This window comes from Anopheles marshallii, chromosome 3 (genome assembly GCF_943734725.1).
Source record: "Anopheles marshallii chromosome 3, idAnoMarsDA_429_01, whole genome shotgun sequence".
NCBI classification, from domain to species: domain Eukaryota; kingdom Metazoa; phylum Arthropoda; class Insecta; order Diptera; family Culicidae; genus Anopheles; species Anopheles marshallii.
In genome coordinates, this window is record NC_071327.1 from 47,756,892 (window position 1) to 47,769,917 (window position 13,026).

The 13,026-nt window shown below is 43.6% G+C and overlaps 3 protein-coding genes across 3 annotated transcripts; 1 reads left to right on the plus strand and 2 right to left on the minus strand.

Moving 5' to 3' along the window:
• Positions 1-289: 289 nt before the first annotated feature.
• On the minus strand, positions 290-3,080 carry LOC128711906 (cleavage and polyadenylation specificity factor subunit 6). The gene is made up of 6 exons (XM_053806796.1): positions 3,015-3,080; positions 2,001-2,756; positions 1,777-1,923; positions 1,154-1,644; positions 766-1,071; positions 290-466 (listed from the first exon to the last, which is right to left on the minus strand). Exons 1-6 carry the CDS (start codon positions 3,078-3,080, stop codon positions 301-303), a joined length of 1,932 nt encoding a protein of 643 aa, XP_053662771.1. The 3' UTR covers positions 290-300.
• Positions 3,081-4,349: 1,269 nt separating this feature from the next.
• Positions 4,350-8,742, minus strand: LOC128715511 (40S ribosomal protein S9). Its single transcript, XM_053810418.1, has 3 exons — positions 8,520-8,742; positions 8,097-8,283; positions 4,350-4,527 (listed from the first exon to the last, which is right to left on the minus strand). Exons 1-3 carry the CDS (start codon positions 8,740-8,742, stop codon positions 4,350-4,352), a joined length of 588 nt encoding a protein of 195 aa, XP_053666393.1.
• A 1,463-nt stretch (positions 8,743-10,205) lies between these two features.
• Positions 10,206-12,137, plus strand: LOC128713948 (peroxisomal targeting signal 1 receptor). The gene is made up of 3 exons (XM_053808822.1): positions 10,206-10,568; positions 10,631-10,777; positions 10,842-12,137. Exons 1-3 carry the CDS (start codon positions 10,206-10,208, stop codon positions 12,135-12,137), a joined length of 1,806 nt encoding a protein of 601 aa, XP_053664797.1.
• The last annotated feature ends 889 nt before the right edge of the window (positions 12,138-13,026 follow it).

Here is a 13,026-nt window from a genome sequence, read left to right on the forward strand (position 1 = left end):
GGTATGAAATAATTCAATTTAATAAACAAAATCATGAAAAACTCTGTGCTAGCGAAGTGAAATGCTAACACTTGAACAGTTCAGCGAGAAATGATAATTCTTTTTCTCACAACAACCAAACACCAATTGTCGGCATGGACGAAAGTCTGGCTTCAATATTTTCACCAGATGTTTGCTTGTGTAGTGTAAAAAGTTGCTAGGCTTGCACGTGAAACGTGCGATAGATTCATTTTCGCATTAGCAACCGAAGAAATAATGTAACGGATGGGAGGATGGGGAAATAATCATTAATTAGTGCTATTAATGTCGGGATCGGTGATCTTCGCGGCGCTCACGATCGCGATCGCGTTCCCGCTCACGGTCCGACGAACGATAGCGATCGTCATTGTAGTAGCGCTTGGAGGAGCTGTCCGTTGCATTATCGGTGGCCGGTTCCGGAGATTTTCTTGGGCGGGATCGACGTGAGCTAGCGTGGGATCGAACAAAAAACCAAAGTTCGATTAATAAATATGCATATCTAATTATAACATTCGTTCATTATACGACTTAACTTATGTTCAATGTATCAATTTTACCGTAGTTAAAGCATGATTTTACACATCTATTATGTAGCACAAGCCCGAAAATAAATACAAACGTAATCGAGCTTTTTCAAATGGTTTGTTAAGTAACCACCAATAAAACACACTTTAAGCGCATGGAATTGGTTCTTGCGTTAAGGATACCCAGTCCATCACACAAGCATATACTCCACCGTCTACCTACCCATCACGTTCGCGATCACGATCCCGATCGCGTTCACGATCCCGTTCGCGATCGCGCGATCGTTCCCGGTAGCGTGACGTAGAACGCTCCCGACGCTGACGTCTGTGCGAGCGTTCGCGCGAACGGGACCGTTCCCGACGGGTGTAACTCTTCGTCTCGATACCATGCAGAGTGTCCTGCAACGAAACGATCAATATTTTGCACCGCTCGTCTTGGGCGACCTTCGACTGCTTGATGAGCGAGATAGCTGTCTCAAGGGTTTCCGTTGCGCTCGAATATTCGCCAGCAGCGGCATCCGATACGGCTCTGAAACCAAGATGAAGAAAAGTACGCCATTAAATAGAATGTTTTTAGCAAATAAAACATTACAACGCGGAACCCGCTTTACCTGGCAATGGCGGAACTGCTAACGGTGCGATTCCTGGTCATAATCTCTTCAAACTCCGCCTCGCTCAGCTGCGGTGTAATGGTGTGCTCCGGGAAACCACCCGGTGCACCCGGTGGCTTACCACCCTGTACCGGCCACGGACCACCCCGTGGAGCTCCTCCACCTTGTGGGTTAAAATGTTGAGGAGGTCCTCCCCCTTGTCCCTGGGGTCCATGGGGCGGTCCTACCGGGCCTCCGCCGTTTGGATGGTTCGGAGGACCACCGCCTTGATTAAAGAACGCAGGGTTTACGTGCGGAGCAGGTCCTTGCGGACCCGGTGGTCCTCCCATCGACCCGTGCAGAGGTGCACGGGGCCCATGTGGTCCACCCTGCATGTGCGGCGGTCCCTGTCCGGGCCCACCAGGATGTCCCGGAGGATAACCGCCATGCATCGGCGGTCTGTTCCATTCGGGGCGTGGCCCGCGCGGCATACCGTTTGGTGGTCCCTGGAACTATAAATTAAAGTGGAAAAGAGCATGCGTGCATGTTAGTGACAAACGGAACAGGATCCAGGGCACGATTATGCTACTCCTAGTGATGATGAGAAAATGAAGCGAGCAAGACCAAGGCTACTGATAACTTGCCATTTGCGGCCTGTGCTGCATTGGGCCTGGACCGCCCGGGCCGCCTGGTCGTGGACCGTTCATACGTGGTGGACCATTCCATTGGTTTTGATTCTGGAATCGAGGCGGTTGTTGCGGTGGTCCATTCCCTTGATGCATTGGAGGTCCCTAAGGAAGAACACGTTTCATGGGCGGTGAAACTTAAGCATTACGAAAAGTCAAACGTGACAAGCACGGACGCTTACCTGCGGTCTTGGTGGACCACCCGGGCCGCCATGCGGCCCCTGCATGTGCATCGGACCGGACATGTGCGGATGCGGTGGACGCATTCCTGGTGGCATGTTGGGGTTCATCATACGTGGCTGCGGTCCGCCCGGACCTCCCATACCGCCTGGACCTCCTGGTCCGCCCGGTGGACCACCGGGGCCTCCCATGCCCGGTCCACCATGGCCACCTCCAGGACCACCCGGCCCGCCCGGACCACCCATCGGCATGCCCGGTACTGGAGGCCGTGGTCCATTAGTTTGTCCCGGCGCCGGCGGCGTTGGTCTGGTCTTCTGTTGACTCTCAAACTGATTCAGTGCTTGCTTCGTAGGCATCGTTACGACCGGATTTTGGCCGTGCAATTCTTTCTTCGGCAATCGATCCATCACCAGGCGCAGACTGTTCTCCGACCCGAGCGAAATAACGCAAAATCCCTTCGACTGACCATTGGCCCGGTTTTCGAAAAACTTCACCTCCTGGAAGTCATTTACTCCAACGTCCGCCACCGAATCCGTTATATCTTGGTCCGTCGTCCACCAGGGCAGATTACCCACGTACAGCTGATGACGCCGTGGAATGTGGCTGATTGACCAAGCGCCGGGATGATGGTGATACGATCCATTCGTATCGACTCCATCGCCTCGATCAATCGACGGCCCTCTGCCCGCATTGTTGCGGTCTCCGGAAGGTACGATTACATCGTCGTACAGGTCGCCACTATCGCCGCCAAAGTCGTCCTGCAAATAAAGAACCACAGTCTACCATAAACAACCCAATCCTCCTTTACATACGGTTCCTAATTTTCCGTTTTTTTCTTCCTCTTCCTCTTCACAAACACTGCATTTTCCGAACGCACACACATACACACGCACACATGTACACAAGCGCTCTCGCGTAAAACACAAACGCCACAATTATCGCCATTCGGACAAAGCGTTGCACGAACGCCTTCCGCTTCGATACAAACGCTCATCCATTACGCCACTGCTACTTACATTATTCTGTGCGTAATCCTGATCCAAATCATCGGCATACAGATCGATTTCAACGCCATCGGCCATCTTTCTCTCCTTCAGTCAACGCGACTGTGTAAGCTCTTTTACACGGGACGACGGCGACGACACCACCACGGACAGGCAGGAAGATAGCAGCCCTCTACCACTACTATATCACTACCAGCGATACAAAACCCGCTGCTCTTGTGCTGCTTCGCCGGTTTTACGTCTGCGTTATTGGCGTTACTTTGCACTTACTTGCGGGGCAAAATGTTCACGCACTGCAGCGCCTTGCATGCTTTACTTGCACGTTCAAGTAAATTGAAACGTTTGACGACACCAACTTTGCGAGAATATGCGGAAATTCAACCGAAAAACTAGATTTTATTTTCACGATGAGGTTCGACGTTCCCCACTCCGGCTAGCCGCTGTTCGTCGATGGTGATGTGCGCGCGGAAGCAATTGAGCGAGAAGCGAGATTCACTCCGCTCCGGGCTTGGAACAGTATCGTTCCCGTCTGCAACTGGTATAATTTCTAGATTTTGAATGTTTTTATTTTTTGTTCACTTCAATTCGTTGAAAATTAAATGTTTAACCACAGAAATGTTTGAAATAATACAAAGGTTTTTTCAACACATCAATGTATTGCATTACAATTATTAAAGTAGATTAAATCTATAAGAATTTATTACATGTACAGCTGCAATGTACGAATTAATTGCTCGGTAGAAAAGCATCCGGAATCACACGACAGGACCATTCGAACATACCATCCAGACCAATCACACAAAAGGCTGACTATGCGGTTACGAGTAAATAAAGTTCAAGAAGCCAGGGCACTTGACCTGAGGTTGTGCCGATAAAGAAGAAACGTATCGGTTTAGCGATTGGATAATGGAACATAAACGACGTAGCAGAGATTCCGGTTTTGCCGCGTGTAGAAAAGAACCATGAACCGCTCAGCCATGCAGCAGAACAGATATACTTGTGGTTTGACATAATTTGAGGACGATAGCTCCAATAGGAATGAACTTCTCAAAGCAGCATATTCTGTATTCTGAATACGGACTGATGAAACGACCACATCTGCTCTAACGTGGTCAACTGTAAGCGGACCGGTAAAAGATCTCCCGAAAAAAATCCATTCACGAAATAGATCCTATATTTTGTCATCTAAGATAATTAAATACAATCGGTTATCGAATGTACACTAATATACACAAAAAAAAGTATAGCTAGACGAACGCTTTACGTTTAATGATTTGTATTTTTTTATTGCATTTCGCAAAGCAGCAGCAGCAACAGCATAAGTGTTTTGCTTAATAGAGCGAACGTTTAATCTTCCTCCTCCTCTTCAGCGCCACCGCTGCCACCCTGTCCCTTCTTCAGGTTCTTCCTCTTGACGCGACCAGGGCGACCACCGCCGAACGGCGACTTCAGCGAGAAGTCAATATGCTTCTGCGAATCCAGACGGACGATGAACGAGGGAATGTTCACGACCTGCTTACGGACACTGTAAAATAAAGTGGTGCAAATTATCAAATTAAATTCATTGGATCAAGAGTTTCTTAAAATTACATGTTTTGATCGAATTGTGTGGGCTTACAGCTGGCGAAAAAACGTAATTAACCATGCATTATTCTAGTATTCCACAACTGCGTTATGCAACATACAAACGATTGCTTCTGTATACCATAATCATTTTAGTTACAAGCATAAAACTTCTAAACTTTCGTGTGTAATGTTTCTAGCTTTACGGCCCTTTTTCTCCCATAAAAGAGAAAACGGTTCCAAAGAAGAATTTATATTTCCCAAAGTAATTTGAATTGGCCCTCTTACCGAATTGTATTTGTCAGCAGAGGGTGATCTCGGGATTAATAGTGATAGCATCTACAAAATTTACGATAGCTTTTCATATCAAAATTCGTCAGTTCATTACAGTTTGAACAATAGAAAGAACATCATGATGGTGTCACATAGTAACACAGTTGATAGATTAGCACATTGCACTTAATGTTTCTACTAGCTTATCGGCCCTTTTTTCCCATAAAAGAGAAAACGGTTCCTAAGAAGAATTTATATTTCCCAAAGTAATATGAATTGGCCCTCTTACCGAATTGTATTTGTCAGCAGAGGGTGGCCTCGGGATTAACAGGGATAGCATCTACAAAATTTACGATAGCTTTTCACATCAAAATTCGTCAGTTCATTACAGTTTGAACAATAGAAAAAACATCATGATGGTGTCACATATTAACACAGTTGATAGATTAGCACATTGCACTTAATGTTTCTAGCTTATGGACCTTTTTTCCCATAAGAGAGAAAACGGTTTCAAAGAAAAATTTATATTTCCCAAAGTAATTTAAATTGGCTCTCTTACCGAATTGTATTTGTCAGCAGAGGGTGGCCTCGGAATTAATAGGGATAGCATCTACAAAATTTACGATAGCTTTTCATATCAAAATTCGTCAGTTCATTACAGTTTGAACAATAGAAAGAACATCATGATGGTGTCACATATTAACACAGTTGATAGATTAGCACATTGCACTTAATGTTTCTACTAGCTTATCGGCCCTTTTTTCCCATAAAAGAGAAAACGGTTCCTAAGAAGAATTTATATTTCCCAAAGTAATTTGAATTGGCCCTCTTACCGAATTGTATTTGTCAGCAGAGGGTGATCTCGGGATTAATAGTGATAGCATCTACAAAATTTACGATAGCTTTTCATATCAAAATTCGTCAGTTCATTACAGTTTGAACAATAGAAAGAACATCATGATGGTGTCACATATTAACACAGTTGATAGATTAGCACATTGCACTTAATGTTTCTACTAGCTTATCGGCCCTTTTTTCCCATAAAAGAGAAAACGGTTCCTAAGAAGAATTTATATTTCCCAAAGTAATATGAATTGGCCCTCTTACCGAATTGTATTTGTCAGCAGAGGGTGGCCTCGGGATTAACAGGGATAGCATCTACAAAATTTACGATAGCTTTTCATATCAAAATTCGTCAGTTCATTACAGTTTGAACAATAGAAAAAACATCATGATGGTGTCACATATTAACACAGTTGATAGATTAGCACATTGCACTTAATGTTTCTAGCTTATGGACCTTTTTTCCCATAAGAGAGAAAACGGTTTCAAAGAAGAATTTATATTTCCCAAAGTAATTTAAATTGGCTCTCTTACCGAATTGTATTTGTCAGCAGAGGGTGGCCTCGGGATTAATAGGGATAGCGCATCTACAAAATTTACGATAGCTTTTCATATCAAAATTCGTCAGTTCATTACAGTTTGAACAATAGAAAGAACATCATGATGGTGTCACATATTAACACAGTTGATAGATTAGCACATTGCACTTAATGTTTCTACTAGCTTATCGGCCCTTTTTCCCATAAAAGAGAAAACGGTTCCTAAGAAGAATTTATATTTCCCAAAGTAATATGAATTGGCCCTCTTACCGAATTGTATTTGTCAGCAGAGGGTGGCCTCGGGATTAATAGGGATAGCGCATCTACAAAATTTACGATAGCTTTTCATATCAAAATTCGTCAGTTCATTACAGTTTGAACAATAGAAAAAACATCATGATGGTGTCACATATTAACACAGTTGATAGATTAGCACATTGCACTTAATGTTTCTAGCTTATAGCCCTTTTTTCCCATAAGAGAGAAAACGGTTTCAAAGAAGAATTTATATTTCCCAAAGTAATTTAAATTGGCTCTCTTACCGAATTGTATTTGTCAGCAGAGGGTGGCCTCGGGATTAATAGGGATAGCATCTACAAAATTTACGATAGCTTTTCATATCAAAATTCGTCAGTTCATTACAGTTTGAACAATAGAAAGAACATCATGATGGTGTCACATATTAACACAGTTGATAGATTAGCACATTGCACTTAATGTTTCTACTAGCTTATCGGCCCTTTTTTCCCATAAAAGAGAAAACGGTTCCTAAGAAGAATTTATATTTCCCAAAGTAATATGAATTGGCCCTCTTACCGAATTGTATTTGTCAACAGAGGGTGGCCTCGGGATTAATAGGGATAGCGCATCTACAAAATTTACGATAGCTTTTCATATCAAAATTCGTCAGTTCATTACAGTTTGAACAATAGAAAGAACATCATGATGGTGTACTCTAGCTTATGGCCCTTTATTCCCATAAAAGAGAAAACGGTTCCTAAGAAGAATTTATATTTCCCAAAGTAATATGAATTGGCCCTCTTACCGAATTGTATTTGTCAGCAGAGGGTGATCTCGGGATTAATAGGGATAGCATCTACAAAATTTACGATAGCTTTTCATATCAAAATTCGTCAGTTCATTACAGTTTGAACAATAGAAAGAACATCATGATGGTGTCACATATTAACACAGTTGATAGATTAGCACATTGCACTTAATGTTTCTAGCTTATGGACCTTTTTTCCCATAAGAGAGAAAACGGTTTCAAAGAAGAATTTATATTTCCCAAAGTAATTTGAATTGGCTCTCTTACCGAATTATATTTGACAGCAGAGGGTGGCCTCGGGATGAATAGTAACAACTTGAATAATATAGGGATGACTACTTAATACATGGTTAATAACGATTTTTCTCGCACGCCAATAATCATTGAGGATCTACAGCAGATTTTCTCTCAAAATGAAATGTTACCTCATCCGAAAGCGGAATAAATGTGCCACTTCGTTGGCTCATGATGCGTTCCAGCATCTTGCACATGGAAGCTATACTTTCAAAGCAGATCTCAGCAGTGAATATTCATGTTCGCCATGGTGATCATGCCAAAATCTGGATTCTTAAGCACATTTTTCTACTGTGTATACTCAAAGACACGCAGACTATGCAACACCATGGAGGGAACTGAATTGGTGTGAGGCGTTAGAAACCGAAAGGTCATTAAACCCTACAGAGTCTAAGTGGCACTCACGATCATTTGCAATGGTACGAGACCAATGCAAAATCTCTCTAGAGAACTGAACATATAACATATTTCGATAAGTTTCCACGCGATGATTAATCGATCTGTGATTGCCCATCAAGGATATGCAGTACTTACCGGATGTGTCTCTGGCGAATCAGAACACGGGCATGATGGTACGACTTGGCCAATCCCAGCTTGAACACTTGCGTCTGCAGACGACGTTCAAGGAAATCCTCGATCCGCAAACCGAGAACGTAATCGAGCTTCATGCGGGATTCATCCAGCACGCCAATACGCACGAGACGACGCAACAAGGCATTACCTACAAGCAACAATAAATGATTGAAGTATGCTCCAAACTATGCAACCATGTGGTTTTTGGCTGGCTATGTCATTCTAATCAGTACCGCTAGGGCGGCATAATTATTTTCAACAATAATCGTCGTTCTGCCAAGAGGTGTCAGAAAAATAAATATGTATCTCATCACAAAACAAAAACTGTATGGAACAAATGAAAATGAACAAGCAATTTCAACAGGTCACACCACGTTTCCTTACCTTGGAACAGACGCTTCTCATCCTTCTCTTCCAGCGTGAGCAACTCACGGGCAGCCTTGCGGATCTTGGCAAGCGTGTACTTGACACGCCATACTTCACGCTTGTTGCGTAGACCGTATTGGCCAATAATCTTCAATTCCGCATCGAGACGCGGCTTTTCAAACGGACGACGTGGGGTAACGTAAGTCTTGGAGAAGACCGAAGGAATACGGTGGTTCACCATATTTGCTCACAGCGCGACGAACACAGACGTGTTGCCTCGTTGAACTTATAACACGGAAAGAGAAAGAGCCGCCGCAAACCGGAACCAGCATGGTACAATCTTTTGACAGCTGTCAACGTTGAAGCTAGTGATGGGGGTAACCGACAGGTTTTGTTCCGTTCCAATTGATCCAATTGCTGGTTGTAAAATATTTTCGCGAAAGTAGTTTTTTAGCAAATATAAAATAACAATAAATCATTCACATAGTTAACATTGAAAAAACCAGCACGTGTGTGTGCCTCGGAACTGTTTTAACGGTTAATGACGCCTGAAAAAAAAATTATGAATTTTAAAAACTGTTTTCAATTGTTCGTGTGTATTCCAATTATCGTAATTCATGCAATGGTGTAGAATAGGTCAAACATTTATTTTATTGCAATTTTATTGTAATTTTATTGGCAACACTGCTATCAAATCAAAGATGACCCAACTATCATGTTATTTATGAAGTGGCGATGGGAAATACGATTTCGACGCAGAAAACTATTTGGAAAACGTACAGCAAATTCAGAAGTTTCCGGTGGTCTTCCAAAATACTTCAACGTGTTTGAACTTTTCAAAGTACAAAAAGATGCTCGTACTTCTTCGGTTACTCTGAATCACGCATAATTAATCCGAATAATTTCAGCTACTTTTTAATTTTTCGAGCTATTTCAGATTCATCGGAAATAACTTTGGGAATTCCGGGTTTTATTATTTGCTATTCACTTCAATAGTTCCACGTGTTGTACGGCACCTTCTGGGTGCTTAGTTGCACCTATTAAAAGATTAGTTTGGAACAGTTCCAAGGGATGATCGGAAGCTTATGTGGAAAGGGTTTTGTTAATTGGGTGCAAGTTTTCTTGCTTTTTTTTTGTTATTTTGACATCCATGACATTTGATGTCAGGCCAGTTGGCCAAAACAACTATTTTGACAAATTTCTAATAAAAAAAAATATTATTTTAGCACTAAACTGGTAAACAGCAAAATTAGCAACGAAGTGGCAGTATCAGATTGTCTAGCTGAAAAATAATCATGACCTACGAGCTCTAGTACCCCGCTCTTCGTACCAAAGGTCATCGGTAAGCGGACAGTCGGCAGACAGCTTTACGGCAGGAGACTGTTTGTACCGCAAGGAATAGGAAGAAAACATTAAAGACCTGGTTGGCTCTTATCAGTTTATCAGGTCTTTTCATGATCACTCCCGAAATTGGCAGCGATAGGTGAAATCTTCGCCTTTTTTCGCTATTGAACTGAATCTGTACAACAGCTACTTCGTCTCAGTTGGTGTTTGCTTCAATGACAAGCGTCGATTCTGGTTGGCAAAGAACTAGCGATCGAATTGTGGCACGAAACAGGGTCTTGGCGTAATTATAACTTCGGAAGATAGAGTGGCCTTCAAAATTCTATGTGATTTGGAAGAGATCGAACTAGCGTATTGAAGATGTCCTTCAAGGATCTTATCGAACCGGAATGTGGAGGAGCGAACCCGTTGATGAACCTGGGCCGGCAGGTGCGGCGTGATGTTGCCCTACAGGACGAAGGTTTGGCGGGTGGACGAAGTTCTTTCGCCGGAGCAGATCGAGAGCTTGTGAAGGAATACATGGACCAAATAGCACCGGGTCCACAAACCTTTCGCATGGATGAGCTGCTGAAGGAGATGCGTGAAATTGATGCCCACAACCATCGGCAGCAGCAAATGGTAGGGCCGGGTCGATCAATCGATATGGTAGGACCTGGTGGAGCTTGGGCCGAGGAATTTCGCTCTGATGCCGCCCATCCGAGAGAGGAAAGCAAGCTTTCGAGTGTAAGTAATGATAGCTGATCAATGATCGTATGATCCGTGCTGATTTTCTTTTGTTAAGCCAGGTTTGGTCTCAATCGCAATTGCCACCAATTCATGCCAATATGCGAGAGGCCACGAATCAGCAGCCCACCATTCGGCAAGCGGCCAGTGACATGATGTATCACGCTTACGGTGGACAAATGTACAATCCAAACATACGTCAGAGTGAGGTAAGCAGTGTAGTTAAACCCAACTTTTAAGTGTGTTCCCTAAGAAAATTGTGCCTCGTTCCAGTTTGTACGCTTTATGGGCAACGTAAGTGCGGGAAATGTGCGGATCAACGATGGAAGTGTTGAGGTGTCGCACAGCGTATGGGAGAATCGATTCGATGAACTGGAAGCAAGCTCGTCAAAGAGGAAAGTGCAGCAGCAAGAACAAAAACCAGCCGAAACACAACAACAGGAAGATGACTGGGCGAAGGCATTTGTGGACGAAAAACAGGAACAGGATGAAGCCTCAGACAATTTTAACAAGCAGTTCTGGGAGCGTCTGCAAGACGAATGGCGAACGCTGTCGGAGGGCGAGGGCAAGCATCCGTGGCTGTCAGAATTTAATGATTTTTACGATCCCTTCAAGGAGTACAAATTCGACGAAGAAAACCCGATGGAGGACGTGGAGAATGCGTTCGAGAAGGGTAAAGCGTTCCTGGAACAGGGTGACATTCCGAGTGCAGTCCTGTGCTTTGAGTCAGCCGTCAAACAGGATCCGGAGAATCCGGAAATTTGGGAAAAGCTAGGCTTTTCACAGGCAGAGAACGAGAAAGATCCGAACGCGATCGCTGCATTCAACAAGGCACTTTCATTCAACCCCAATAACATGCCGGTTCTGATGGCTTTAGCCATATCCTACACTAACGAGGTGTTGCAAAACCAGGCCTTACGGATGTTAGTTCGCTGGATGAAATGTAATCCGAAGTATGAGCATCTGGTACCGCCGGAGATGCTTCAAGCGGAGGATTCGCCCATAGCAAGCTCGCTGATGGGCGGACCGAAATTAAAGGACGTGCAGGAACTCTTCATAAAGGCTGTACAACAGTCACCAACCGAGATCGATGCGGACATACAGGAAGCGCTTGGCGTGCTGTTCAATCTATCATCTGAGTTTAACAAGGCGGTTGACTGTTTCAATGCCGTATTACAGGTACGTCCGGAAAGTTCCAAGGCGTGGAACCGACTGGGCGCCAGTTTAGCCAACGGCAATCGTGCATTGGAAGCGGTTGATGCGTACCAGCGTGCACTCGCGTTCCATCCTGGGTTCATTCGTGCCCGGTTCAACGTTGGCGTGATTTGTGTCAATTTGAAGGCGTACAAGGAAGCGGCAGAACATCTGTTGACGGCGCTGAACATGCAGGCAAACTCAGCCGCTCGTTCCGGGCTGAAGGTGCAGTCGATGTCTAATCAAATGTCCGGTGCAATCTGGAGCTTGCTGCGCATGGTGCTGTCGCTTATGAACAGGAAAGACCTGCATATTGCCGTAGAGAAACGAGATCTGGAGGTGCTTAATCGAGAGTTTCCGATGAGCAACGACTAACGGACGGGTACATATAGCCGTGGGCGACGATTGATCGTGGTAATGCGAAGCGTACTTTAGCATCAAACCGTTGATAATTAGATTCCCGCCAACAGCGCTACACTTGCACTGTAACGGGTGGGTAGGGTAGTGGGAACTAGTATAAGTGCAAATTCGACAAAGTGGAACGGGCGAATAATTTTATCGCAAAAAAAAAAAAAACATTTGGGTGTTTGTCAAAGCGAGATTTATGTTAATTTTATATTTTGTTATGAACGATTAAATGTATCTTCGTTTCTGTATTTTGCTAGCATAATTATCTAAAGAAGACGTAACAAACGCGGGCAAATGGTTACATTGCAGCTACACTCCGCGTGCGTCCGTTTGGGCTTCGATTGTGAGGAAAATGATTATAAACGTACCTAAACATGGAGTAATTTGGTGGGACGAACGCGTAGAAATGGTTAACAAGCGCGATAAAACGTTGAATGAAGTCCCTACAATTTTACTAATAGTTAAATATACACATTTAAACGGTGCAATACCTGGTTGAAGCAAGGGACATTCATAAATTGTGTAACATTGTACTAGCAATCCTGCCGAAAGAATTTATATAAAGCAGTTCAACACCACCAGAATTGTACAGCGATTATTGGATATTATCAATTAAATGCTCTGCAAACCAAAACGAACTCTCTCGGTTCTGTTTGAGAATGGCTGCCGAATAAGATATTTTTGCACAAATTGTCTTTCTTGAAAATTGTATTCCTTCGCAACAGTAATTAAATTTGCTTTTTAAATAATTTTACATCATTTTAACGTACATTTTAAAACTGAAGCTATCTGCTGGTCTAGCGCCGTTCCAATAAGAACTCAATCAGATGGCTTCAACGTTACTCTTCAAACAACG